Source organism: Culex quinquefasciatus, chromosome 2 (genome assembly GCF_015732765.1).
Source record: "Culex quinquefasciatus strain JHB chromosome 2, VPISU_Cqui_1.0_pri_paternal, whole genome shotgun sequence".
NCBI lineage: Eukaryota > Metazoa > Arthropoda > Insecta > Diptera > Culicidae > Culex > Culex quinquefasciatus.
In genome coordinates, this window is record NC_051862.1 from 23634672 (window position 1) to 23662166 (window position 27495).

General features: G+C 37.6%; 4 protein-coding genes across 4 annotated transcripts in view; 2 read left to right on the plus strand and 2 right to left on the minus strand.

Moving 5' to 3' along the window:
- The first annotated feature begins 44 nt into the window (after positions 1–44).
- LOC6048213 (NEDD8-conjugating enzyme UBE2F) lies at positions 45–6045 on the plus strand. The gene is made up of 3 exons (XM_038256615.1): positions 45–643; positions 5158–5319; positions 5385–6045. Exons 1-3 carry the CDS (start codon positions 389–391, stop codon positions 5499–5501), a joined length of 534 nt encoding a protein of 177 aa, XP_038112543.1. The 5' UTR covers positions 45–388; the 3' UTR covers positions 5502–6045.
- Positions 6046–6047: 2 nt separating this feature from the next.
- LOC119767633 (galectin-4-like) lies at positions 6048–6887 on the minus strand. The gene is made up of 2 exons (XM_038256616.1): positions 6542–6887; positions 6048–6476 (listed from the first exon to the last, which is right to left on the minus strand). The coding sequence occupies exons 1-2, from the start codon at positions 6566–6568 to the stop codon at positions 6063–6065; spliced, it is 441 nt and encodes a 146-aa protein (XP_038112544.1). The 5' UTR covers positions 6569–6887; the 3' UTR covers positions 6048–6062.
- Positions 6888–9866: 2979 nt separating this feature from the next.
- LOC6051608 (galectin-7) lies at positions 9867–10672 on the plus strand. Its single transcript, XM_001867991.2, has 3 exons — positions 9867–9994; positions 10064–10146; positions 10204–10672. Exons 1-3 carry the CDS (start codon positions 9968–9970, stop codon positions 10523–10525), a joined length of 432 nt encoding a protein of 143 aa, XP_001868026.1. The 5' UTR covers positions 9867–9967; the 3' UTR covers positions 10526–10672.
- A 1779-nt stretch (positions 10673–12451) lies between these two features.
- LOC6048211 (beta-1,4-N-acetylgalactosaminyltransferase bre-4) overlaps positions 12452–27495 on the minus strand; it is a 41316-nt gene continuing 26272 nt past the window's right edge. Inside the window, exons 2-7 of the mRNA XM_038256599.1 lie at positions 22937–23116; positions 22447–22883; positions 19550–20096; positions 19379–19474; positions 19137–19263; positions 12452–14477 (exon numbers count right to left, since the gene is read on the minus strand). Of these exons, the coding sequence (XP_038112527.1) occupies positions 14469–14477; positions 19137–19263; positions 19379–19474; positions 19550–20096; positions 22447–22883; positions 22937–23043 (1323 nt within the window). The 5' untranslated portion in view covers positions 23044–23116 and the 3' untranslated portion in view covers positions 12452–14468. The remainder of the gene's footprint in view (positions 14478–19136; positions 19264–19378; positions 19475–19549; positions 20097–22446; positions 22884–22936; positions 23117–27495) is intronic.

Here is a 27495-nt window from a genome sequence, read left to right on the forward strand (position 1 = left end):
TTATCTTTTGACTCGGCCAAGACGTAACGCCCCAGTTGTCAACTTGACAGGCGTGTTAACCGTCATCATCAGTGTACAGCTGAGTGCGAAACGTAAACATTAGCTACAAATCGGGAAATTGAAAGTGGGAAATTTCTTGAAACAACACCAGCGAAGTTATAATCTGGAAGATCTAATCAACGCAACAATGGTTATCTGCTAAATAACCTCCAAGGAAACCATTCGGAGCAAAGAGGAATCATCGGCACAAAGTCGCGAACCCACACGCACACACACATACACACACGGTGATTCGAGTGCATCGCAAAACCATCCGCGGAAAAGCGTCCCGTCGCAGCTGGTTCTGGCCACGCGACCTGCATCACACACACACACGCACGCACACATCATGATCACGCTTACCCGGAAGAAGAAGGACTCGGGTGCCGGTGCGATAGCGGACAAACGCATCTCGATTCGGGAGTTTCTGCTGGTGAAGGAGGTGCAAGAGCTGGAGCAGAACCTGCCGAGCACCTGCAAAATATCCTTCCAGGACGCGAATGTGCTGAGCGATTTCAATCTGTCCATCGCACCGAACGAAGGGTTCTGGCAGGGTGGTCGGTTCAAGTTTAGCGTGCACGTGCCGGAGGAGTATAATATGGCGGTGAGTTATTCAATAGACTATATGGCAAACCGACAAAATATCATGGTTCATGCATCGACTAGCAAAACCGAATCTGCTGGTGTGTGTCTCTGCTAGCAAGCTTTCAGGGGCGAATGCGCCCGGTTGGTATGCATCGTGCTGGTATCAGATCGGTGGGCGCCTTATCTGGTTCGTGTCCTTGCAGTGAGTCTCGACTAATAAAGTCTTTAATGGAAGTTTCTCGTTGAAACCACTTTTTGACTACTTTTGCGGACGTCAAGAAACAGTTACTGTTAAAATATTTGTTAAAGGTGGCCTAGAACTACCCTGACGTCGTAGAGTAGATGTCCGCTTCTCTGCTGGTTGACCATAGAGCCATAAGTTCTGTTTTTGGAGGGGCAGCCGGTTCTCTGGAAGAGCCGCCTCGATACTTTTCATTGATGAATGATCTGCCAGGTTTATTCGACAATCTCGGACGCCTCATTGGCCCAGGTTGCTAGTTTTAAATCTGGTTCTGGCTCTGCATCGGTTAGCCGATTGACTTATGATCGAAGTTGCTAGCGATGATTCAGGGTGGCCTTGAGTCCACGTTTGATAAGGGCGTCGAGATCCGCCTTGAGGTTTCCCTCAATCGACCTCACATAAAACGGCGGAAGCTTTCCGCGGAACGGTTGCCGCTGCAGGTCCAGGTGGGTTAGCGAGCGGCGCATATGAATTTTTCGCCAGCAGGGGATCACCCGACGGGCCAGGAAGGAGGCTGCCCCTCCTCTTCTTCGTCATCGGTGCAGCTTCTGACTCCTTTTCTTCCAAACTTTCTTTGTAGTCAACGAGTTCCTTGCTCAACAGTGGCTAAAGACTGAATGCCCCCCGTGTTGGTATCAGAACGATGGGCGCTTCATCTGGTTCGTGTCCTTGCAGTGACAAATGCATGCTCTAGTTTAAGTCTCGACTAATGTAGTCTTGATGATCCAGTCCATTTTTGACTACTTTTACGGACTTCAGGCAACAGCTACTGTGTTAAAGGTCGTAGAGCAAAAGTCCGCTTCTCTGCTGTTTGACTATGGTGCCAAACCTCCTGTTTTTGGAGGGGCAACCGGTTCTCTGGTAGAGTCGCCTCGATACTTTTCATTGCTAAAGTATCTGCCAGGTTTAGTCGACAATCTCACCGGCTCAGGTAGATCCTGTTCTCGATGTGACAGCGGTACCGCACGAGCGTTTATCAAGTCACCCTCGACTTTAGGACCTTCAACTTCGATTCCAGACAGTTTAAATCGATTCTTTTATTGACAGCATCGGTTTCTCGAGATGTAGGTCTACCATATGACAAACGCTTTTTCCACATCCAAGGTTGCCGTAGCATCATTTTAAGTGTTGCTTGATTTTGATTATATTGACTACTATATATAACTCTACATCACCTTCGCAAGGCAGGCGAAGCTCGTGTTTTTCACCACCAGCGGCGGCCAACCCTCTGGCACCACTGTAAATGGCTAGAACGTTTGACAGTCACCAAAACCTCGAAGAGCCCACGTAGTAGTATTAGTGAAGAGCCCACGTTGTTTATCGTGGGCTCTTCACTAATACTACTACGTGGGCTCTTTGAGTGTAGCAATATTGGTGTTGCCTGTTTGTTTACACCAAATCTTCATGAAACATCACGTTTTGTGTGTGCAAATCTGTTACGAAAAAAGGTGAGAGCTGTTGATTCCGATTGACCGGGAAGATTTGCCGGGTAGTACTGGACCGGGGACTGGCCAAGTCCCGCTGTTGATCCTTCCTAACAACTCGCTGCAATCTCCGGCAGGGTGTAACCGACCAAGTGCAGAAACATCCGTGATTCCGGTGATTGTGGCGGAGCTTGTCCTTCCGAGCATCCTTCGATAACAAGTTCGATAACCTTCTCCGAGGACTGGCCCACGCTGTTGACTCGCACAGGGAATCGAAGGAATCGCGTGCTTGTGTAGAATCCGACCTTTTGTGGACTCACAAGAAGTTCATCGCGAAGTGGTCCGAAAAAATAATTTGATTTGATTTAATTTGAACTTTGAATTTGCAAAAACCGTCTTCATCGGCACTTCGCGAGTCATTTATCCATAGTCTCTGTCGGATAGCGTCCTTCGGGAACTTGTGTTTGGAAATCCGTCCCGTGTCGTTATTTTTTCATGGAAATCATTTCCACATTATGAAATTATGCCACGTGGTTTGTTTATTTTAAAATTTTGACAGCGAATGCGTTCTTCATCTTCTTCGTTGTCTTTATGTTCGCGTAGAACATTTAGGTTTCATAAACATGGCCGTCGTGACAGAGGGCTGGCGGCGGCTGATTCTTTTCACGGCCGATATGCTGGATGCTGGGCGGTTGCTTCACATTCTGGCCTTCATCTCGACAATAACCTCGCTCTTCGTCTTCCTACGTCGAACCTTGACAACGGGTTGGAGCCCGTCCGGTTTCTCGAACACACTTTTCTCCATGGCCTCGTTCAACAACAACCGTCTGGCAGTGGAGAATGTTCGGAAGTGTGCACTCTGCTAAACCTCTTCGATAACCGACTTCATAACCGCTGACATCTTCCGAAGCATTTATATTTAGTCGGTGACAAACAAGATTGCGGCGGGCCTTGTTGTAGTCGAGATCGGTAGTGCGTTGGGGTCCGACGTTTGCTTGGAAGAGCTTGTGGAGCAGACCTTCATGCCAAACATTGTCGAAAGCCTCTTGCTTCTAATATTTTTCGAGACCTCCTTGTTCTAAATACCGACTTCACAACTGCCAAAGCTGCAGCTTTCAAGCCGTGGGTTCGCCAACACCAAGTAAATTAAGTTTATCTTGATCGCGATGTGTGTTCCTGACAATGGCACGATAATCCTGCTTGCCAACTGAAGATCGAGGTCGCTAGCGATCACGAACTTCGATTGCTTTCGCTAAAGCTTAGATAGGTAATTTCTAAATGCCGCAGTAAGTGTACCGTTCGAATCGCTACACTGTCTCGGCCACTCTTTTCGAAAAGTTAGGTCATAGCTGACAGTAGGCTGATGGGACGATAGCCCTTTGGGAATGTTGGGGTTTTGCCAGGCTTGTGTATCGCGTTACACAGCTTCAGGGTGGCATTGGGGCCACGTTTGATGACCGCATCGAGATCAGCTTTGAGGTTTCCCTCAATTGACCTCACGTAGAACGGCGGAAGTTTTTCCTTGTGCGGAACAGTTGCCGCTGCAGGTCCAGACGAGTTTGCAAGCAGCGCAAACTTGTTCTTCGCCAGCAGGGGATCACCCGGCGGGCCGAAAAGGGGGCTGCCCTTCCTCTTCTTTGTCATCGGTGCGAACTTCTGAATCCTTTTCCTCCAAACTTTCTTTGTAGTCAACGAGCTCCTTCCACAACAGTGGCTAGCGACTGAATGTGATGTAAACAAGACTGCGGACTTGCCTTTTCAGGTAATCTGGAACGTTGGCCTGGACCAGCTCGTGTAGTAGGCCATGGTGCCACACGTTGTCGTCAAAAGCTTTTTCAACGTCGAGCAGCTCCATGGCCGTGTTGTTTGACAGTTTGTTCCGGTGAATTATGCTCTTCACCTGGGCCAGCTGATAGACTGTGGAATGTCTCTTAGCGTTTCGTCTGTTATGTTTGATCCGAGGTTTGTGTCATTTTCCTTGAAATTGTAAATGATTTGAACCTGACGAAACTCGGCTTCGTAAGTACTTTACTTGTTCGTAAATTGATAGCTAGTCCAGAAATACTACTGCAGCTTGTGTGATGCCTCATCAATGTTAGATGCGCCGTATCAGCAGTATTAAAGCTATTGGTTTTGCGCAGGTAACGAACGGCAAAAATAGGACCTCCGATTTAGAACCTTGTGTTCCGGTATTGGCTTTAACCCAGGTCTCATAAACAGATACTCAAACCGGTTGTTCGTACTGAATACACTGCCCACCATTGAAAAAACGGCTAATATCCACTTTTGACAAAAACGAGATATTAGCACCAGGTGATAGAGGATGTTCCAACGCATCTTCTGGAATTTGAATTTTGCTGAAATAGTGTTTGGACTTGGCTGCCGATGCGAAAAACCAAACGGCTAATATGCCACTCTTATGGGAAATTGCCTTGACAGAGATTTTGTGACAGACACTAAAACGCGTTTTTCTCGGAATACTTGATTTGGCATAATAGCCGAATTTTCAATTATGGGCAGAACACTGAACTTTTTAGTAAGGACACCAACCACAGATTCGCCTAACATTGCCCAGACATACTCCTAACTGGATAAGCTTCAACATAACTTGGATTTACATATACATAAATAGAAATAATGTTGTTCTAATAACATGTTGGTTTGCGCGTATAAGAGTACTTGAATATGGAAAGTTTTCACAATTTAACAAAGAATTGCCCCAGCGCTGTTCGACAACCAGTTCTAAGTAAAGGCACCCATCATATGGTTTCGCTTCCATTGCAAATACCCTAGCATGAACCAAAGCGTACTTCAATAATTATGTACTTTAAATCCGATAATTTATGTTAATCTCTATTACATTTGCAGCCCCCGAAGGTGAAATGCCTGACGAAGCTGTGGCACCCGAACATCAACGTCGAGGGCGACATTTGCCTCTCGCTGCTCCGACTGAACTCGATCGACGGGCTGGGCTGGGCACCGACGCGTCGCCTCAAGGACGTCATCTGGGGGCTGAACTCGCTGTTCACGGTACAGTAGTGCAAGCGCACGCATTTCCCGTTTTAAAAAATGGTGCTAATTTTGTGATTTTGCAGGACCTACTGAACTTTGAAGACCCGCTCAACATCGAAGCCGCCGAGCAGTACTCCAAGGACAAGGACAAGTTCCAGGCGAAGGTGCGGGAGTACGTGTCCGCGTACGCGCGGAGATAATCCGGAACGGACCGGCGCAAAAGACGACGACGAGTGTGCGTGTGATATAAATTAAGAAGTTAGACCGGAACAAGCGACAGAGCGGAGGACAGCAGCCAGCAGCATCAACTCAGTCAACTAGCTTCAGAACCAGCAACAATTGCCACATTGGAACTTTAATCGCATCTGGAAATGACGTCTTCTAATTTATCGGTTTTTAGTTTCCGGTTTGGCTCCGCGAGCTATTTTTTGTTGTGTACGGTGAATGTATTTAGAAGCATTTTGAGGTGTTTTGTTTTGTTTTGGCGCTGAACTGCATGGAATCGTTGGACGAGTAAACTATTATTTTACGACTGTACGATGATGAAGGCAGGGTTTTAAATTTTAAAGTTCCATGCAGGCCAGAGCAAGCGTGCACCGGACATTGATTGAGTTTTGAAAATATATATATTTTGTTTCTTTACTGTAAGTAAATTACTTTATACTCATAGCGATCTAACTTAACTAAAACTGATATAATAATTGTAGATGTAATAAATACCACAGGAAAATATTTCAAAAAACAGAAGCGCCAACCCGTTTTTACCAACTCTCCGTTATCGATTCAATCACGGCTCCCTCGCCAACGTGAACGTACCGTGCCATCTCCACCGGCAAACGATGTTCAAATTTCCCGACCTTCTTCCCGTTAATCTCAACCTTGAAGTACCCCTCCTTCGCCTTAATCGTCAGCTCAAAAGCCTCCCCCTCCCTCACCGGTCGTCCGCCGTGTCGTTCCTCCTGCTGCCAGGCGCCCCTCTCGAAGCTGTTTAGCACCACAACCTGGTCCGCGATGCGGATGCTTATGTGCAACGGTGTGTAGTCACGAGGTTGCACGGCCCCGCCCGACTGGACGTTCACGTTGAACATACCTTCCGGGGTGAGGATTTGGCCGCGAATGTGGAGCTTCTTGCCGATCGCCATGCCGCCGGGGATTTCCCCCAGGAAGGGGACGCTCTGTGGAGGACGGAAGTTGATGTAAATAAGGTGGTTAAGCTTTATCTTTCCAAATTGTAGCTTACCGGATTGAACACGGGAATTGTGGCCATGTCTTGGTTTTAGCGTTTGATGAAGAAAGGCTGACTGGTTGATGATGAATGAACACACAATCAAACTGGGGCGGGGAATTGGGAAAGAATTTCTACCTCGATACACACAATCTCAAGTGATAAGTTATCAGTAGGGTTTTTGCTCAAGTGTTAATGTTGGTTCTTTGATGATTCAGTTACCCAGATAAGTTGAAATAAAGAATTCCAGAAATTGATAATTATTATACAGCAATGTAGATGTATTATGTATATATTTCGCTAAGCGATATATAATAGAAAAGAGTCATATCACTTATCTTCTGTAGGGTAAGGACTAACTAAGTCCTATGTCCGTAATAATTTTGATGTAGGACTTACGTCTTTCTCGAAGGTACTGGGGTGCCATTTTAAAAAACCCAGGCCCAGAAATAACTTGTAAGATTTCAAACGCTTATATCTTCCTTCCCTCAAATCAAATCGGCACGATTATGTTCCATTCGATTCGAAAATTATTCAGCAATTTGCTATTTTCAATGTTGGCAAAATAGTTTTACAATTTAAACAGCTCAATGTTTTAAAATGTTTTCAAAATGCAGAGATTTTCCAGCAAAATGAGCGTTCCCCAAAAACGTACAGGATTGTCAAGTAGGAGAACTATACCCTTTCTCAGCCTATTTCTATTATCGGCTTATCAGCACTTTGATCATGAATTACAGCTTAAATAAAGTGTTTTTGACTGTTCCAAAGTAATAAATAGCTCAACTCAATGTGAGCAAGAAACTCTTCATTGTTGATACATCTGAAAATGTTGATTTAATAGCGGAAAACGGCAAAAGTGATGAGAATTGGTCGAACGGCTTAGTGTGATTAAAATGGGTATATTTCCCCTACCTATTTTGAGGGGAAAATCATCCGAGCACACGCAACCGGTGTCGGTCGCGAAAAAGGAGGGGAAGTTGTAGGCCGAAAAACATATAAAAGAATGTACGCCAGTTTTCAGAAAATCATTCACGTCTCAGACGTCAGACCGGCAACAGCAGCAGCAGCAGGAGAGAGACCAGAGCCGCAGCAGCAGGAGAGAGAGGGACCAGAACTACAAAAGAAACGCGCATCGCCTTCTCGTCGTCAGCCACTTGAATCTCGATGGCCGGATCGTTTGGAACTTCTGAGGAAGGGGGTGAGGACTGACAACTCTTCGGAGTTGCCCTAACTCCCCCGTCCCTCGTCCCACCCGGGACGAGTCTGCAACAAGATGAGGCGCGCGCCTGCTGCCTTGGTCGAACAGTTGTCTCTCAATAGCCGGACCGTGGAAGGGTGTGAGGACTTCCCAACTCTGTGGAGTTGCCCTTATCCCTCGTCCCACCCGGGACGAGGCAGCGACATGGAATAATTACACGGGTCTTGGTCGGTCCTAAGGGTGTGAAAGTTCTGTTGGGTCGGAGAGTTAAGCTCTAAGAGCAAGAGATCAAAACCAGATTTAAAACCAGCAATTTTGCAAGAGTAACAAATCTATCCATCAACAACGCCAGCACCTGCAGCATCCACCGCGGCCTATCACCAATCTGAACGGAACATCTCCCGCTTGCAGCCTGACGCCAAGGCCGAGCCTTGCGACCAACGCCACCATCCAACTCTAATCGGTCCTGTTTAGGGCCACCAATTTTCTCACGAAAGAGTTATTCTTGATAATCATGCCCATCAAAGACTACATACAATTTGAAAGAAAACCACTCCGAAATAAGCTGAATTCCATCTTCCAAAAATGTAACTAATAATTAGCCGGGACTCTTGGCCTGGGTTCTATCCCAGATCGTCACGGTGGCAAATTTTGAGACGAGATTTGTCTGATCACGCCTTCCATCGGCAGGGAAGTAAATGTTGGCCCCGGTCTAAGCTAGAGGTTAGGTCGTTAGCTCAGTCCAGGTGTAGGAGTCGTCTCCCTGGTGTAGGGATTATGGGTTGCAGGATTGAATATGTAATACATTATTAAATGAGTATTTATTATAAGATTGATATAATTCATAAATAAGAGTGCGCCCCTCGGTGCGCACCTTCATGAATATTGCCTAGTAAGCTGATTGCGCATTGAGTGCGAGAGCGCGCTAGCAAGCTGCGAGAGAGAACAGAAGAGAGAATGAAGATTGTCAAATCAGTTTTGTGGTTAATTTGCGTGGAATACGACGTGTTGTTTGTTAATTGCAAACTATCTGTGTTTTTATTATAAAAGAAAGTCCCCGATCACGACACCTGGGTCCTGCCTCGGTGGAGTCGCTGGTAGGCAGTTGGACTAACAATCCAAAGGTCGTCAGTTCGAATCCCGGGGTGGATGGAAGCTTAGGTGTAAAAAGAGGCTTGCAATTGCCCCAACAATCAAACCTTCGGATACCTAGTTTCGAGTAGGAATCTCGCAATCTAGAACGCCAAGTCAGTGCTGTAGATCGTAAAAATATGTGTAGTGTTCTTTCGTGCTAAATATTTTTACCGGTGCAAATTTGGAGCAAAATTGGTTAAAATTAACCCATTGATACCCGAGCCAAAAGTATCAATGGGAAAACGTTGACCAATTTTGTTCATATTTGGCCCAGAGCCCTGAAATAGCACAAGGAACAATAATCAGCTTGTGGAGCGTGGTTTTGAGAAAAAGTCCCATATTCTGGACCCCCTAATGGACTAAGTTCAACACAAATAAAAGAACACGAACAAAATTGCGAGGATCTAGCGACTTACTCATAATATTTATGTCATTTGCGAAATATTTGTCACACTAATACTAATTAGAAAATACTTGATTAACTACCTCGGGGATTTTTTATCTATTCGGATGTGCTAGTTAGTATGATAAAGCTTATCACCAAGCACGCTGAATGATTATGATTTATCAATTTGTGTGGAAAACAGTTCGGTCAAAGAGTAAATTTTAAAATGCATATGCATGACATGGTCAACGACTGCAATATGTTCAATCAATGCTACAATGCTCTTTAAGACCCGAAAGGGAGCGTTATTTTATTACGTAACGCAGATGGGGGGGAGGGGGTTGGAGGCCGTGTTACGCTCCTTACAATTTTTTTTTAAATTTGTATAGAAATTTTGTTACGAAGGGGGGGGGGGAGGGGGCCTTAAAATCCGATTTTTTGCGTTACGTAATAAAAGAACGCTCCCAAACCAAATTTAAACACCGCTCAGCCAGAGGTCACTCTTGCGAAGAAAACGTCGCTGCAGGTCTAAGCGCGTGTTATCAGGGCGTGTGCCGTTATCGGTGGCATCGATACTCAATCTTTATCGCACCTGAGTCGCCGGTATCGCTCAATAAATAAAAGCGTTCTATTTCTGCCCGTGACACAGACCTCGCCGAACCCAGTGCCACTTGTTAAGCCGAACCAGCAGCAGCTAGTACGCCTCTCTATACGGATCTTCAAAATGTCTCAATTGCCAGTTTACAACCCGGTGAGTGTGTTTTAAAAATAAGACCTTTTAAAATTGAAACTAATTGGGTGACTAATCTCATGTTGGCAGCCTTCCCCCTTCCTCGGTTACCTGCCGGCCGGATTGGGTCTGTACCGGAAGGTGGTCATCCGCGGAAAGATGACTCATGATCAGTATGTGTTCACAAATTCAGTTGAGGTCGCAAACTCTTAACCAATTCGTTCCACCAGGTTCAACATCAACCTGCAGGCCGGTCCCAACGTGAACCCGCGGGACGACGCTCCTCTGCACATCAGCATCCGGCCCAAGGATCAGGTCATCGTGCGGAACACGTACCAGTTCAAGAGCTGGGGCATTGAGGAACGCCACGGTGGCTGCCCGATCCAGAAGAAGTCCTACTTTGACATTCAGATCACGGTCAAGCCGGACTCGTACAGTATCGCCGTGAACGGATGTCACTTTTGCGAGTTTGCCCACCGGCAGCCCTACGCCTCGGTCCGATTTATCCACATTGGGGAGGGGGCACAGGTTGACGCCATGATCACCGAATAGATAAGGAATGCGGTGGCGCGACACGTCGTCCGTTGATAAGTTTTTGAGTGGAAGTTAATCCCCTGCGAAGGGGATTTTATTTTTTAATTTGCTTGTGTGAGGAAAAATATAAATTAAGTAATAAAGTGTTTCTGACAGATTACACAACTATGATTGTTTCTTTAATATTTTAAGTTGATTAGTTACCCACAAAGCTATAATTAAATTTTGAATGACAAATTCCCTAACTGCTCTAATTCACCAGTTTTAACTGGAATCTTAATTCTGACTGCTGTCAAGAAAGATCTCTTTCTTAAATTATGTTATTAAACATAAGGAAAAATGTTGGGTTTTATGAACAAAAATTTAATGTTGATGATAATCAAAAAAGAGTTAATAAGCCAATGAAAGTTTTAGTGCCCCCCTTTTGGAATTTCCCCAAAAAAAAAAAACCAAATAGCGGAAAAATATATTTAAAACCTTCATTGAAAAAACATTTACGATAGTTTGTAGTTGTTTTTACATTTTGTCCGAAATGAACACTTTTAAAAAATGCAGTCAAAACTGGCATTGCCATATTATGCGAAGAACTGCTGCAAATATAAAGTTCAAAAACTGAAAATTCAAAATTCAAAAAAACACAAAAAATATCAAAGACTTTAAAATTCCGAAACTAATAATTTAAACAATGAAAAACATGGAAAATAAAAAAAATCATAACCTTTTAAATAAAAAAGAACTTAAAATATGTTGATTGAAAAATTTAAAATTGATAATCGTGAAATTCAAATAAACCAATATACAAGAATTCAAATCTTTGAATATCTCAACTGAAATAAAATTATTTGAAATTTTAAATAATAATTTTAAAAACCATTAATTTAAAATTCAGAAATGAAATATAAATATCTATTATTCAAAAAAAATCCAAAAATAAAAATTTATGAGCAGCAAAATTGCAAAACTTTGAAATTCAGATATTGGAACATTCGGAGCTTTTCAAGCTTAAATATTCGAAAAAAACAATAATTAAATAATCTAGAGATTTGTAAGAAAGTAATAAAATTCGTAGTTGATTATCCGAAGTTTTAGCCAAAATTACACAATCCAATCACGATTTTTTTTATTATTCTCAAATTTGGGTCTCTTATCAAAAATATGACCATCAAAACTGCTCCAAATTAATCTGACCCCGAAAGGATTCTTTTTTTTTGTTGCGAGTTTGGCAAACACACTCTATAATTTCCAAATTTAAACGTTCTTAATTTTAAAAGTTCCAGAGTCACAAATTTTAAAAATCCAGATTTTAAAATATTATGAGTTATAACTTCTTTAATCCTAAAATGCCACCATCTCAAATCAAAAATTAAAGAACTCAAAATTTAAAAAAATCGGAGACTTTTTTTTGTAATCTCAGACGCTGCCATTTTAAATGGCATAAGTTATGAATTTTTAAAAAATTTTAATTCAAAATTCCGAGTTTTATTTTTTTTTATTTTTGTATATGAGTATTTTGAAATTTAAGAATACAGCTTATTTTTTTTCAACCGAAAAGCATTTTTTTCAATTTCTGAATTTTTAGATTTTGATTTTTAGTTTTAACATTTTTGAATTTTGAAATATTGAGTATTTTAATCTTTTTAAGATTATCAAGCGCACAAAGCGTCACACGCGTTCAGACCGAACTTTTCTTGGGGAGGTTCCTATAAATATAAGGAAACACAAACATTCATTGAACATATATTTTAGCTGTATATTTTTTTTTGCAATACTAATTAAAATTTCCAAAACATCAATATAACATAATTTTTAAATTGTAAAATGTAAGCTTAACATTTCAAACGGTCAAAATGAAGTATTTTGAACATAAAAACGAAAAGGATAGAATTTCCCAGATAACCCTCCCTCACACTTGTCATCAACAAAACTAAACTACACAAAACAAAATCGACTATAAAAACCGCCTTTTATTGTAATTCCAGTTTTGTTTGCTTCTATAATATTTGTTTTAAGATTCTCACTTTTGTGCTACGGAAATAAAAAGTTTTTACTTTGCTGCTTTTTGTTTTTGCCTCATGCCACGCGCACACATTACTGATTTACTGATTACTAGATTTATTAAGGAGCTATTACATTACGGCAAACAAAAAAAACTCGCACTTTTTGACAGTTTGCCTGGATTTGTTTGTACAAACGTCAGCTTGCATACATTTTGAATGTTGGCGAGTTTGGTAAACTGTCAAACACGAAAAAGTGCGAGTTTGTTTGTTTACTTGCGGTAGTGCAATGGCTCCTTTAGGCTGCTTTGAGAAATGTTTTCGTTTTGTTTTCTTTTTTGCTGTGATTTTCAACGCTCGATTCGTAATTATTATCATTTTGCTTCGTAAGTGATATGGCACTTTTTAGATTTCTTATTTTTTTACTGGGTTGAAGAGATCCGGAACCAAAATGTGGGTTAGCCTTTGTGCGATGGTTTTCAGCAGCTATAGTGGAAAACTGAATTTTCAATGTTTATCGTATCGTCGCGTTTTCTCTTTCGGTTGCGTTGGATGTGAGATTTTTTTTGGTTTTAAAATTTTGGAATAAGAATCTGCTGGAAAACCGCGAGTGTTTTCGTGTGCTGTGTATTGTCGTTATTTAGTAATACTATAGGTTTTATGGTTGTTTTTTTTACCTTTGTTTTTTTTTTGCGGTATTTGCAGCAGCGTTTAACGTTGTCCTAGTAGAAAACTTAATCCTGATTGGAAAAATATCGTTTGAATTGGAGAAAGTTCTACTTACTTTACTTTTTAAGGGGAGGAGAAATTGACGGTTTACATTTTGCAAGAATAAATTATCTAATTGTTTTTTTTTTTTGTTGCTTTCCTTAAGGAAACAGTCTTCTACTGGTAAGAAAAATAAACTTTGTTTAAAACTACGAATCTAACTTATGAGGATTCGGATAACGGTTTTAAGTGAATTTAGCAAACACGTTGAAAAAAGTCGGAATTTGTTGTTTTCAATTTGAAAACGATTCGAATAGATTTCGCTTAAAGATTCACCCAATTGACTTCATTTCGCTCTTCAATCTCACTTGAAAAGTAACTGCGATATATTTTGTTCTCCAATGCAATCGATCCTGGATCATGTCTATTTTTGTTCAACTAATTATAAATATGTTCTACTTAAGAGAAAATATCAATCACTTTTGTTTTGCTGATTTCGTTTAAGTTCAACTTGTGTTTTAAACCTTTCTTCCACATTTTGCCGGTAATACTTTTACGTTTCATCAATTAGCTTTGCTTTGTTCGCACTCTTCTTCTATTTGTAGTGTAAACTTTGTGCTGAAAACTCAAGTATCATTCAGTGCCGTGCCAAGTCTCGTGTCGAAACCAAATGAGTCCTCATCTTATCGCCAGCAGGACGGAACCTTACCTTTGAGTCCGACAAATTCGAATCAAAATAATTACATTTTTAACCCTATTTGGTCAATGATTTTGTTTTAGTGTTTTTAAAACACAGACATTTGTGAAGGTGCTTGCGAAACAAATAAACACTAATAATTTTAATTCACTTGAACGAGATTTCCTTTTTATTTTGCTTCCAATAAATATCAAATAAATGATGCTCTAAGCCCTTTTCTCTAAATTAAGTAACACAGTTTCCGAACATATCTCACTTTGCACAATTTACTTACGTACACTTTACACTACTTTTAACGCAACAAAAAAAAAAAAAAAAAGAACGAAAAAAAAATTACAAAAAAATAACCCTTTGGGAAAATAGATAACAACACGTGCAAAGGGAAGGGAGAGGAGTCTGTGTGAATGTTTATGTTTGTGCATATCATCGGTTTTCCTCATTACTTTAAAATGTTCGTGGAGTTGCCACCGTATTGGCCACCGCGCTGCTGTTGGAGAGCGCCTCGCTCAGAGGTTACCACCGATACGTTTCACCCGAGCCAATTCGGCAGGAACGACGGTCATCAGCTGCTCTGTAATTGACAAAAAGACAAAAATAACTAAATGAAAATAAAAGCTTTGATATTTATGGACACTTTTACTATCCTCCTTTTATTCATCCAATGCAATGGTTTAAAAATGGTTTTGTCGCTGTCAATTTCAAAACATGGAAATTTTGTTTTGATTTTACTCGTTTCTTATTTACTAAAATGCAAATGCAAAATAGATCGAGTCTCTAGAATTTCCGCATTGTAAGCCCAGAGCCAATATTAAACATTAAATTCGAGTTCTGTGACCCCATTTTAGCCATTTCTGATGAATTGCCTATTAGCATACCAAATACATTTTTTCAGTATTTGAACCCCGCCATTTTGGTCGCCATCTTGGATTTAAAAATTCTAAAGCAAACTTTGTTATTGAAATGTTTAATAAAGGAGCAATTACACTACGGCAAACAAACTCGCTCTTTTTGACAGTTTGCCTAGATTTGTTTGTACCAACGTCAGCCTGCATACATTTTGTCTTGTTTGCGAGTTTGGCAAACTGTCATACACGAAAAAGTCATATTCAAGCTTAACAAACATAACTGGAGTTTTTTTGAAAAGGTCCAATAAACCAAATTTCCAGTTTTTGCTTCTTGAGTGTTTTTGAAACCGCCTTGAGTCAGGGGTCTTAAAAAACACCCAAAAAGCAAAAACTGAAAATTTGGTTTATTGGACCTTTTTTTTAAAAAAAACTCCAGATAAACAAAACAACGAAGTGAATTTTTAGGGTCTCTAATTCTGAGTCGATAACTATAAATTAAGGTTCACGATAAAAAATTTTGTAAATTTGGAAGGTTGAATATTACCTCTTTAATGATGTAATTTTTCCTCAATTTAGACTGAATAAGAGACATTACAACAGAAAAGTGGTATAATTACACATTTTCAGAGGTAGAATTACACATTTTTCCTGATATAAAAGATACAGGGTTGTTACGGAAAAGTTGAAAAAAAATCCGCGCCAGATCCGCGCCGAAGCAAAACCCAATCCGCGCGAAATTCGCGCCATATAAAAAAAGAAATTCGCGACAAACATAGAAGAGAGTAACATAATGACTATTTTTTTAAACAAAAAAGAATAACTTAGAAAGCATTTGGATCAGTGACGTTGATCAGTTGTGGATTCAAATCCCACCTGCACCAACCTTTTTCGCCATTTCTGAAAGATTACTAGCAGTTGATGTAACAATTTAAATATCATTGCTTTGAAAACAAATTCAAGAGAAAAGTAAAATTTTAAATTCAAAAACTAAAGACCAATAAAATATAAAAACCGCAAAATTTAAAAATCTAATGATGTTGTACTCGATAATTCTCGCCAAAATTTTACTCCGGAAAATCGAAAAACGAAATTACTATTATTTTCTTTTCTAAAATTTTCTGACTAAAATATGACTCCGAAAATGATCCAAACTAAGAAGATGGCAAAAATGGTGGTATTTAATAATTTAATGATTTAATAATTTAATAATTTAATAATTTAATAATTTAATAATTTAATAATTTAATAATTTAATAATTTTATAATTTTATAATTTAATAATTTAATAATTTAATAATTTAATAATTTAATAATTTAATAATTTAATAATTTAATAATTTAATAATTTAATAATTTAATAATTTAATAATTTAATAATTTAATAATTTAATAATTTAATAATTTAATAATTTAATAATTTAATAATTTAATAATTTAATAATTTAATAATTTAATAATTTAATAATTTAATAATTTAATAATTTAATAATTTAATAATTTAATAATTTAATAATTTTAATTTATTTTAAATTTTTAATAATTTAATAATTTAATGATTTAATAATTTAATAATTTAATAATTTAATAATTTAATAATTTAATAATTTAATAATTTAATAATTTAATAATTTAATAATTTAATAATTTAATAATTTAATAATTTAATAATTTAATAATTTAATAATTTAATAATTTAATAATTTAATAATTTAATAATTTAATAATTTAATAATTTAATAATTTAATAATTTAATAATTTAATAATTTAATAATTTAATAATTTAATAATTTAATAATTTAATAATTTAATAATTTAATAATTTAATAATTTAATAATTTAATAATTTAATAATTTAATAATTTAATAATTTAATAATTTAATAATTTTATAATTTAATAATTTAATAATTTAATAATTTAATAATTTAATAATTTAATAATTTAATAATTTAATAATTTAATAATTTAATAATTTAATAATTTAATAATTTAATAATTTAATAATTTAATAATTTAATAATTTAATAATTTAATAATTTAATAATTTAATAATTTAATAATTTAATAATTTAATAATTTAATAATTTAATAATTTAATAATTTAATAATTTAATAATTTAATAATTTAATAATTTAATAATTTAATAATTTAATAATTTAATAATTTAATAATTTAATAATTTAATAATTTAATAATTTAATAATTTAATAATTTAATAATTTAATAATTTAATAATTTAATAATTTAATAATTTAATAATTTAATAATTTAATAATTTAATAATTTAATAATTTAATAATTTAATAATTTAATAATTTAATAATTTAATAATTTAATAATTTAATAATTTAAAAATTTAAAAATTTAATAATTTAAAAATTTAATAATTTAATAATTTAATAATTTAATAATTCAATAATTTAATAATTTAAAAATTTAATAATTTAAAAATTTAATAATTTAATAATTTAATAATTTGATAATTTAATAATTTAATGATTTAATAATTTAATAATTTAATAATTTAATAATTTAATAATTTAAAAGTTCAATAATTTAATAATTCAATAATTTAATAATTACAGAATTTAGGTACATTCTTAAAAAATTAAGGATTTAAAGAATTAAAAAAATATTGCTTCCAATGTTTTTTTTTTTCGTAATTTTTCAATATGCTAATTCGTCTTTCTTTTTGCGTTTTTGAGTCTGTAAGTTTTGGCCATTTCTAATTATGAATTCTATTCTTTGTACATTTGAATATGTAAATTCTGAAATTTTCAAATTGTTGAACTTCAGATTTCTATTTTTTTAATTTTAAAATTATGTTTCGCTTTTAGACGGAAATATAAATTTTAGATTAAAAAAAATAAAAAAAACTAAAAAGTTTCATAGCTTAAAATTTTTGAAATGCTGTAATTTTGTAATTTTGATTTTAATAAACTGGTTATTTATATGATCTCTCAATATTTATTGTTTGTTATATTAAAAAAAATGCCTTTGAACCTTTGGCAGCCTGTACTGAGCTTAAAAAAAATCCAAGTGTTAAATCCGATCCGGAACATACCTTAACAATCATTTATGTTCATCCTTACGTTTATATTTTTGGAAAAAGTTTAAAATATGATTATGAAGATAAAAAATTGAATGTATCCTGTGAATAATAATATAAAAATATTTAAACCACGTAAGCAAATGTTTAAAAATAATGTAAAATTTATATAAGATATTACGATACATTGTTTTAAAAATAAACGCGCCTTGAAGATTATTTCGAAGTTTCGTATTTTGTATTTTTACAATCAATAATTTTCAGAAGAAAATTTACTTCATTACTTCTTAGAAATTGATGTTTTTGCACTCAACGAAAAAGATTCAATTTATTGAATTGGTAATAATATTTTTTATAACTTGAAAGAAATTCTATCGTTCTCAATTATTTTATTTATTAAAATTGCTATCCGCGCGAAATCCGCGCCTGAACAAAATTTGCCAGCAAATTCGCGCCAGATCCGCGCGATACGCGCCATCCGCGCGATCCGCGCGATCCGCGCCGTCCGTAACAACCCTGATCCTCCTTCCCAGGTGTAATATTACCATGATTTTTTTACTGTGTTGGTCTAGCAGGTCATTTTTCGAGTGATTTTATAGCCCACCTCAATGAGGAAGGGAAAAATCTTTTTTGAACTTTTTCCGGTAGGTACTCTGCCCATGTTCGCATAAATGTCCCATATGCAAAAACAGCAAGCTGAGAAAAACGCATTTGAAGTTTGTCCCATACATAAGGCTACGTGTTAAGTTTTCGCGAAAAAACTGGATTTCCTCCTGATTTCTAGAACAAAGTACTAGATGTTATATGCTCTTTCGAAAGAGCACACAATTTTGAACCAAACTGCATCTATAACTCGAAATCGATGAAAATGCATATGGGACATTTATGCGATCAGGGGCAGTACTGTACTTTGAAGTTTCACAAAATTAAAAAAATATTTTGAAAATGGTACAATTATGAGAAAAAAATACGATCAACGCAGGAAAATGCATTTTAGCATGGTTCCAGTAGACCTTTCATCCATTCGACCTAAGTCAGACTTATGTCAATAAATAAGTGTCAAAAAACAAGCAGGATTTATTGAGATTTTTTCTTAAGTTGTTTTCCCATATATTAAAAAAAACACAAACTGAGTTTATTTTATGAAACCTTTTTTATAATATCCAAAGCAATCACTGCGTTGCTCCTTTTTCCAAATTGCCCCTCTAAATTTAACGATTCTATTTTTTAGTCAATCACACTCGCACGACCTTTACAAATCAACCCAGTTCCCCTACCCCAACACGATGACGATGTTTTAATTTTAACATGACACCACGTCACACAACAACTCACCTCCGGTGAAATTTCCACGTGGACCCAGGTGTACAGCGGCTTGCGGATCAGGTTAATCAGGCGGTAGTGCAGCGAGTTCAATCCATCACTGTCGAATCGCTTCGAACCGGTGTTGAGCTTTTCGTACCTGATTGTTGTTTTGTTTTGTCGAGAAAAGAAACCAACCGTTAAAAAAATCACGTGCTAAATGTCCAAACCACGGCCACGGGCGGTTAATTATTTTACAACTCTGGCATGCTCACCTTTTCGGGTTCGCCTTCTCCTTCTTGTGGGACAGCATGGTGTAGCGTGCGATATTGATCGGGTAGCGTGCAATGTGGAAACCGACGTGTTTCAGTCTGAGAAGGAGAAAAAAAGGCCAAAATCAGTCGACGGAGCAGCAGCGGATCGCGTGACCACCGCCCCACACCCACCTATTGGACATGTCGTCGTCTTCGCCGCCCCAGCCCCAGAACGAGTTGGAGAAGCCGTTCACGGTGCGAAACTGCTTCACGGTCATCGCGGAAACGCCACCAAAGATGGTCGTGTAGGGCAGCTTGAAGCCAAAGGTGTCAACGGCGACGGACATGTGCCGCGGTTGATCCGGACACGTGTACAGATTGCGGTCGTCCATCGGCAGCAGGTCCACGTCGTGAAAGACCATGCAGTCCCACGGCTTCTGTTTCAGCGCCTCGACGAACCCCACGTTCATGAGGGACGCCCGATTGAACTGCGATCCGGTGGCTTGCTCGACGATGAACACGCCGTACTCGATCTGCTGCTTCATCAGGAATGGATGCAGGTTCTTGAGGAACACCGGCAGGTGCTGCTCGCGGTCTCGATAGGGCACGACGATCGCCACCCGGTCGCGAGCCCGGCACTCGCGCGGTCTGTACTGGCCACCGGGTTGCAGCTTGGGAGCTAGCTTTTGCTCCACCGAGGTCAGCGGTTCGTACGTGGGGTCCACTTCGTAGGGACCATCTGGAAGGAGGGAAAACAAATTAGTTTCTGTTGTAATAGTTCATTTCATTTCTTTTTATTATGTTGTTATCCTGAGCTAAGATATGGACTACCTTTCAACAGCTGATTTTTTCGAAATGGGGAGAGAGTTTACTGGTACTAAGGAGAACGAATTGGACAGAGAAGGAAAAAAAAATGCAAAAATAACCTTCGAAATAGCTCATAGATGTGGGATAGTTAGAGGAAAGAAGGCATTACTTATTCTAATATCACAGCTCAAGGGGACAACCGCTACAGCAGGGGATTGAATGAGGTGGCGCACCCCATCCAGAACTTCGGTAGCACTCGCTAGAGCCAATCATCGATCAACTCCATCTTCACCATCCTGTTGTAATAGTAAATTTAAAATAATGCCAGTAATTGAAGATCCTTTAAGAAAGACTTATTAATCCTGGGCAGAAAGGGGCGCCCTAATTTTGTTGTATCTTTCAAATTTATAAATATTAGAAAGTGTTTGTTTTGAATGACACCATCAAAATGTAAGGAGACACTTGTTTATATGCAGCACTTTGAATAAAACAGAGGCTTTGTCCAGCAATTTATTATGTCCAAATAATCCATTTTGCAATTTCAAATTGTTTTCAGTTTATTATACAACTTCTTGATCTTTGAAAAAACTTTCACGCAGAAAAATATTTTGTAGAATCAGCCTGTACGAGGTTTGATTGAACAAAATTTTTGTTGAATATAATCAACGCCGATTTTGCGTTGAAACAAACCTTGATTTTCTCAATTCCACAAAAATCTTTTGTTGTTCTGAAAAAGTTGCTTTGACGTCTAGCGTCAACAAAAATCTCGATTTTCAAATCAACAAAACGATTTGTTGATTCAAGTATGCCTTATTTTTCTGCGTGTTGCAACAGTCTAACATTTTATGATATTTTCGAAAAAAATATTTTTACCAGCTGGACATTACGCCTGACTTTTACATACATATACAATACCTTCAAACAAACCAATTTTGCTAAAATCTGAAAGTTGATTTTTCAAATTATTGTTATACTCCCCTAAGGAAATCAACAATTTGTTTTAAAATTTTCGAAGTGTCCATAACCCAATATGTTATTAATTTTTATTTTCCTAAATATGGCACAGAACTGTGGGAAATTTTGTCCGATTTTGTCAAGGACATTATTTTGGGATCTTTGTACCAAAACTTTTTTTTAAATTAAAATAAATAAAAGAACCCAATAGCTTGATCGAAAATGTTGTGCAAAGCGAAATAATTTATTGTTATTATTTATCGCTAGAACTTTCAAACATTTTGGTTATTTGCTCAATTGGATGATATGTTGCCTGGTCTCTGTTAAATTTTACATTTTTTCAAATGTTGAACAAAATTTGTAAGCTGTCAGCCAGTGTTTACTGATTTTATTAAGCATTTGAAAATATGTCATGTTAATTTGAGAACAAGCAATAATATTGATATTTTATAATTAGCTTATTATAATAAGGGATCATCCACAAACCACGTGGACACTTTTTTTTGGGAATCTCAACCCGAAAAAACTTTTTTGTATGGAGCGTGACAAGAGATTTTCTACATGTACGAAAAAAAACGAAACTATTGGCACTACGCCCCCCGGGGCATGGCCTTCCTCTAACGTGGGATTTCTGCTCCAGCGCCTCTGACGAGACAGGAGAAACCGGGACCGACGTTTTACTTCACCATCCGATAGAAGCTCAGTGGATAAGGCGGGAATCGAACCCGCGTCTCATAGCATCATCGGGATCGGCAGCCGAAGCCGCTACCCCTGCGCCACGAGACCCACCTACATGTACGTAACCCCTTAAAATTGCGCTCTGCTTAGTAGGCTCAAAATAGGGACAAATACCGATTGATCAAGATAATTCCATAGCATGTATACTGCCGTTCTACGCATAATTGTCTCATGTCATTTTTGGGCAATTCTGTCTTTTGTCATTTTTGGGGTTAGTTTGACGTTTACTTTTCGAAAAACACATAAAATCTACTTTGTTCGGAAACTCATTGATAACAACACCAAGTCTGTTTGTCCCATCGTTGTACTTCTACGCATAATTGTCCCACCAAGTATTTTCTTTCACCAAATCATCAGTTCTACGAAGTATTGTGTCTTGTTTACCTATTGTATAGCAAGAAGATTACAAATAAGAGTAAAAAATTTCAATCGCGTGTTTCTCAGTTGCACTTTTTTGAACATGGGACAATTATAAGTAGAACGGCAGTATACTCTTCTCCCCCCTCTAAGCATTTCTCCTTACAAATTCCAATATTTTTGTATGGGTCGTGTTAAAGCAATTATTAATAAAAAATACGAACAATACTCACCTAAACTAGGCGGTATCGGTGGACAGCTGCCTTCCTGTCCATCCTCAGTCTGGACCAGATTCAACGAGTCGTTTCGATGCCTTAAACTAGTGCTGCTACTGACATTGCCTCCAACGCTATTATCATCTACAAGATTCTCAGTTCTGCTTAAACTAGTGGAATTTTTAGTAGTATCGTTGTGACCACCAATCGCCGTGGCCGTCGCCGCCGCTGCTGCCACCACCGCATCCGGCGGCTTAGCTTCGTTGTTGTGTCCCTTGGGGGTGGTCGGAGCAGTGCCGTTGAGAAGTTGAGAAGAACTCGGAAGGAGATCGGGCGGGCCCGTTTGATTGTTGCTGCTGTGGATTGTTTGATTGGTGGCCTGTTGAGGTTGCTGCTGATGGCCTCCTCCGGCCCCGTCCGGGCTAGGTCTTGTGCGTTTTGGCCATTGCGTGGCGCTGGGAAGAAAAGTCGTTAATTTAAGGTTTTTTTTAAATGATTAAATTCTCACCTCATCGGGGCCGTGTCCCGGCGGGAACCGAACAGATTCAGCAGTATCAGCAGGAATGCCACCAGCAGTGTCGCCTTGAGTGCGTGGCCACGGCTGCACAACGCCATGGGGCCATTTAGGAGCAAAGTCGCGCGGTGTAACAACGACGGCCGCCTACCGGGCGTTACTGTGGGCTAACATCTATAAAGAGGAGAAATGGAGAGGAGAAAACAGAACAAAAACCCAAGTTATTACTATAAATATGTGAACAAGTGTGTATGTATAAAAACAAAGCCCAAACTCAAACGAAATGACAGAAGGTAATGTTTGCGGAGTGGCCTGTCTGGCGTTCTACAAATATTCTAATAAGTTCTAATATGTAGAACACGTTGTCCCATGGAATGAGCCTGGCGGACATTGAACAGGTATATTGCACCCCGAAAGGTTGTGAACACTTGAACACACCAGCGACTGTTTAATAGCTAAAAACACTGTGCAACAAAATGCAGTGCCTTCAAACAGTATACTTTGGTAATTTCGAACATCTCCATACAATTTTGCTGGTCATACAAAATTAATTTAAATTTGCATGTGAATATACGAAAATCTGTAAGTTGAGAAGGAATTTTCTAATCGTTTTGGTGTCTTTGACAATCGATTCAAAATGTGTTCAGCATTTTTTTGTTAATCCTGCCACCATTGGCCAAACAGTTTTACTATTGAAACAATTAAATGTGTTTGAATGTTTGAAATTTGTGTTTCCATATACAGTCCAGACTCGATTGTCCGAAGTTTAATTATCCGAAGTTTCGATTATCCGAAGTTATTATCCGAGAATCTATGACATTTCCCCGAAACCCATATTACCGAAGGGACATTTCCCCGAATGCCACTTCCCCGAAAAGACACTTCCCCTAATAGTCATTTCCCCGAATTCCATTTACCCGAATTTCCCATTTCCCCTAATCGTCCACATCCCCGAATGCCATTTTCCCGAATGGGCCACAATCCCGAATGCCACTTACCCGATTAGTCATATCCCTGAATAGTCATTTCCCTGAATGCCATTTCCCCGAACGCGGTCAAGCGGAAATGCCCGGTGCCCCGGAGCGCGCGCTCCTGGGCACCGGGTATTTCCGCTTGACCGCGTTCGGGGAAATGGCATTTTAAAAGAAAAAAAATGATGACAATTTTTATCACATCAAACTACATATTTAAAGGTTCGTAATGGCCTTGAATGATCAACTTTCTTTTTGGCTTCATTCAGAACAGACGTAGCATTTTAGGGGGGATTCAATACAAATTCCAATACAATGAATATTGTTACAGACTTTTTTTTATACATATATTCTCAAAACAAATACTTTTTCTTATAGACATGATGATAATAATGCAATAGAAGTTTTGTTATTTTTTATGATTCAAAAAACATACCGTGCGATTTTCGTAGTACAGAACCCCGTACACACTCATCATTTTATTCACATTGCTGGTTTGGGATTTGGCGAAAAGTATAATCAACAAAAACTTTAAATAAAATTTGTACCAGCCTTATGTACCTATTTGTTCGATTTTTGTGCTCTTGAACAAAATTCGAAAAAAGACAAATTTCCTTGCAAATTTCTCAAAAACAACATCTAATTATGCGATTTAATACAAATGTTAATTGAACAAAAAAAAATCGAGTACAGTCCAGACTTGATTATCCGAAGGCTTCGGAAAAATTTCACTTCGGATAATTGAATCACGATTTTTTTTATGATGCCTATTTTTTTATTGTCGAGCGTATGTCCCCTAAACTACGTTAAAGTGATTTAGAACTTTTAAATCCAAGGCCAATATGGCGGTGTTGAAATATTGAAAAAATGCATTTTATTATTTAATGATTGCATATTCAACTATTCAAATTTTACTAAAATGGGGTTGCAGTACTCAAATTTGATGTTTAAAACAAGAAAAAGAAAAAACGAAAAAATTGTTCTTGATTCGATTATTCGAAGTCCCATACAAACCTTCGGATAATCAAACTTCGGATAATCGAAACTTCGGATAATCGAGGCTTCAGATAATCGAGTCTGCACTATAATTGGGTCCCAAAATTAAGCTTAAATTTGTGATATTATTGTTCACAACGATATGGCTTATTTTTCTAAGTACAATGACCCATTGAACGACCGCAAAGGATTTAAAATGGATTTTTAATTCATTTAATTAATGGACCATAGTGGATCCATAGAAAAAATGTTGTCTTGTCAATAACTTTTTTTTGCATAAAAATGAAAAAAACGTTATCAGAAATGGTTTTTAATCATGTTTCTTACCGTTGTTCATAAACATTGATAATGGGCTTTACTAACCAATTTACAACATTTAATCAGCAGCATACCCGAAAAAGCTGTTTGTTCGGTAAAATTGAGAAAGAAAATATCTGTTTTTCATGGAAAAAGGCTTTAGCGAAAATGATGATTAGGGGATATGAAAATTCGGGAAAATTTAAATTTAAATAAACGGCAATTGGCGTAAGTGTCACTTCGGGGAAATGGCATTCGGGGAACTGGCCGATTAGGAGAAATGGCATTCGGGGATATAACCGATTAGGGGAAATAATATTCGGGGAAATGGCATTTGGGAATGTGGCTGATTAGGGGAAGTGATATTCGGGGATGTGGTCAATTAGGGGAAATGATTTTCGGGGAAATGGCATTCGGGGAAATGTCATTCGGGGAAATGAGCTAGACCCCACGTATACATATCGACTCAGAATCATGTTCTGAACAAATGTCTGTGTGGATGTGTGTAGGTGGGTTGAAAAAAAATCACTCGATTATCTCCGGACTTGATGAACGGATTTTGACCTTATTAGTCTTATTCGATCCGTCTTGGGGTCCCATTGAAAACGGCTAATATCCACTTTTGACAAAAACGAGTTATTAGCACCAGGTGGTAGAGGATGATTCAACGCATCTTCTGAAATTTTAATTGCACTAAAATTGTGTTCAGATTTGGCTGCAGACGCGAAAAACCAAACGGCTAATATCCACTCTTGTGGAAAATTGCCTTGACGTAGATTTGGTGACAAACAAAAAGACGCGTTTTTCTCGGAATACTCGATTTGTCATAATAGCCGAATTTTCAATTATGGGCAGCATAGGTCTCTATTTAAAATCAGCAAGTTTAGCTATGTACTTAAAAAGTTATGCTAAAAAAAACAATTTTGGCGTATGTCCGGAAAATCATAAAAAGGGTGGTTTTTTCCATTTTCAGAAAGATATTGAAAAGACCTTTCCAATGAGTCCAAAACATCGAAGATCTGACAACCCTATCAAAAGTTATCAGCACTTAAGTGTTATTTACATATACACTTTTTGGAGGCCGGATTTAAGACATTGTGATAGAATCTTCCATGCGATCTATCGTTGGATAGGTTTTTTATCAGACCTTGCCGATAAGCCAGAAATATTGAAGGTCTGCGAACCCTATTCAAATTAATAAAATTGATTTGTTAAACATGTTATGGGGGATTGTTGCTATTTTTACTTTATGAATGTGAGGAAGACATCAACCACCTAAAGGTGGATTAAGTAACGTTTTCAATATGTTATCACCGCCATTTTGGCCACCAGCTAGGATTTAAAAATTCTAAATCATTTTAGAGTAGTTTATGGGTCATACTTAAGCTCGGCCATCAAAAAAATCCCAAGTATTATTTCAAAAGAGGTGCGCGATCCTTTTTGAATCTTTACCTAAAACGATGCTTTGTGAATGATCGTGCGCCTCCATCAAAACATATGTAAAACTTAAAATTAGAAAAATAAAAAATCCCCGGATGAAATATTTTTAAGGTTACGGATATTTGAAAAGGACCCTCTAAGGACGCTTAGACGAAGAAAAATTGGGAATCATGAAAAAATGAGGTCGTGTCGAGGAATTTTTTGTGCTCACTTCTTAAATGATAGATTATGATGTTAGGAACAATGTTTTCTTAGACAAGAAAAAATAATAACGCACCCACGCACGGTTTCGTTCCACTTTGATTGATGTTTTACTCACAGAAATTTTTATATTTATTTTTTTCACGTTCTGATTATCTTGAATTATCTTATCTTGAACATCGTATAATCGCATAATGTAATTTGGCGGGCCTCAGCTAATATAGGTATATAAAAAGAACAGCGGAGAAAATTTTAGGAAAAGCGGCTGCATTTAGATAAATTTGCTTGGACAATTGCATTAAAAATAAGTTCTAGAAGACTTTTTCGAACATTTTTCGTAGAACTAAACGTGAAAACCATAAAAAATGCTTTGGAATTTCTATTTTTTTTTATTCGATCCTTATGCCTAGTAAGCATCAGCCAAATAATCAATTAATCATAACGTGAAAAAAAAATTAAAATAAAAATCCCTTCTCTCTGATAGAACCCCATTGCTCTTTTGGAAAATTGTTCGCTCTTTCTAACAGACATTTTTAGAAAGGTCAATCCTTAAATTTTAGAAGAGCTAAAACACCATTTTTTGAAATTTTCAAGTGTGATGCAAATTTAAAAATAGTTGTAAATGAATAGTTAGGCTTTCCAAATATT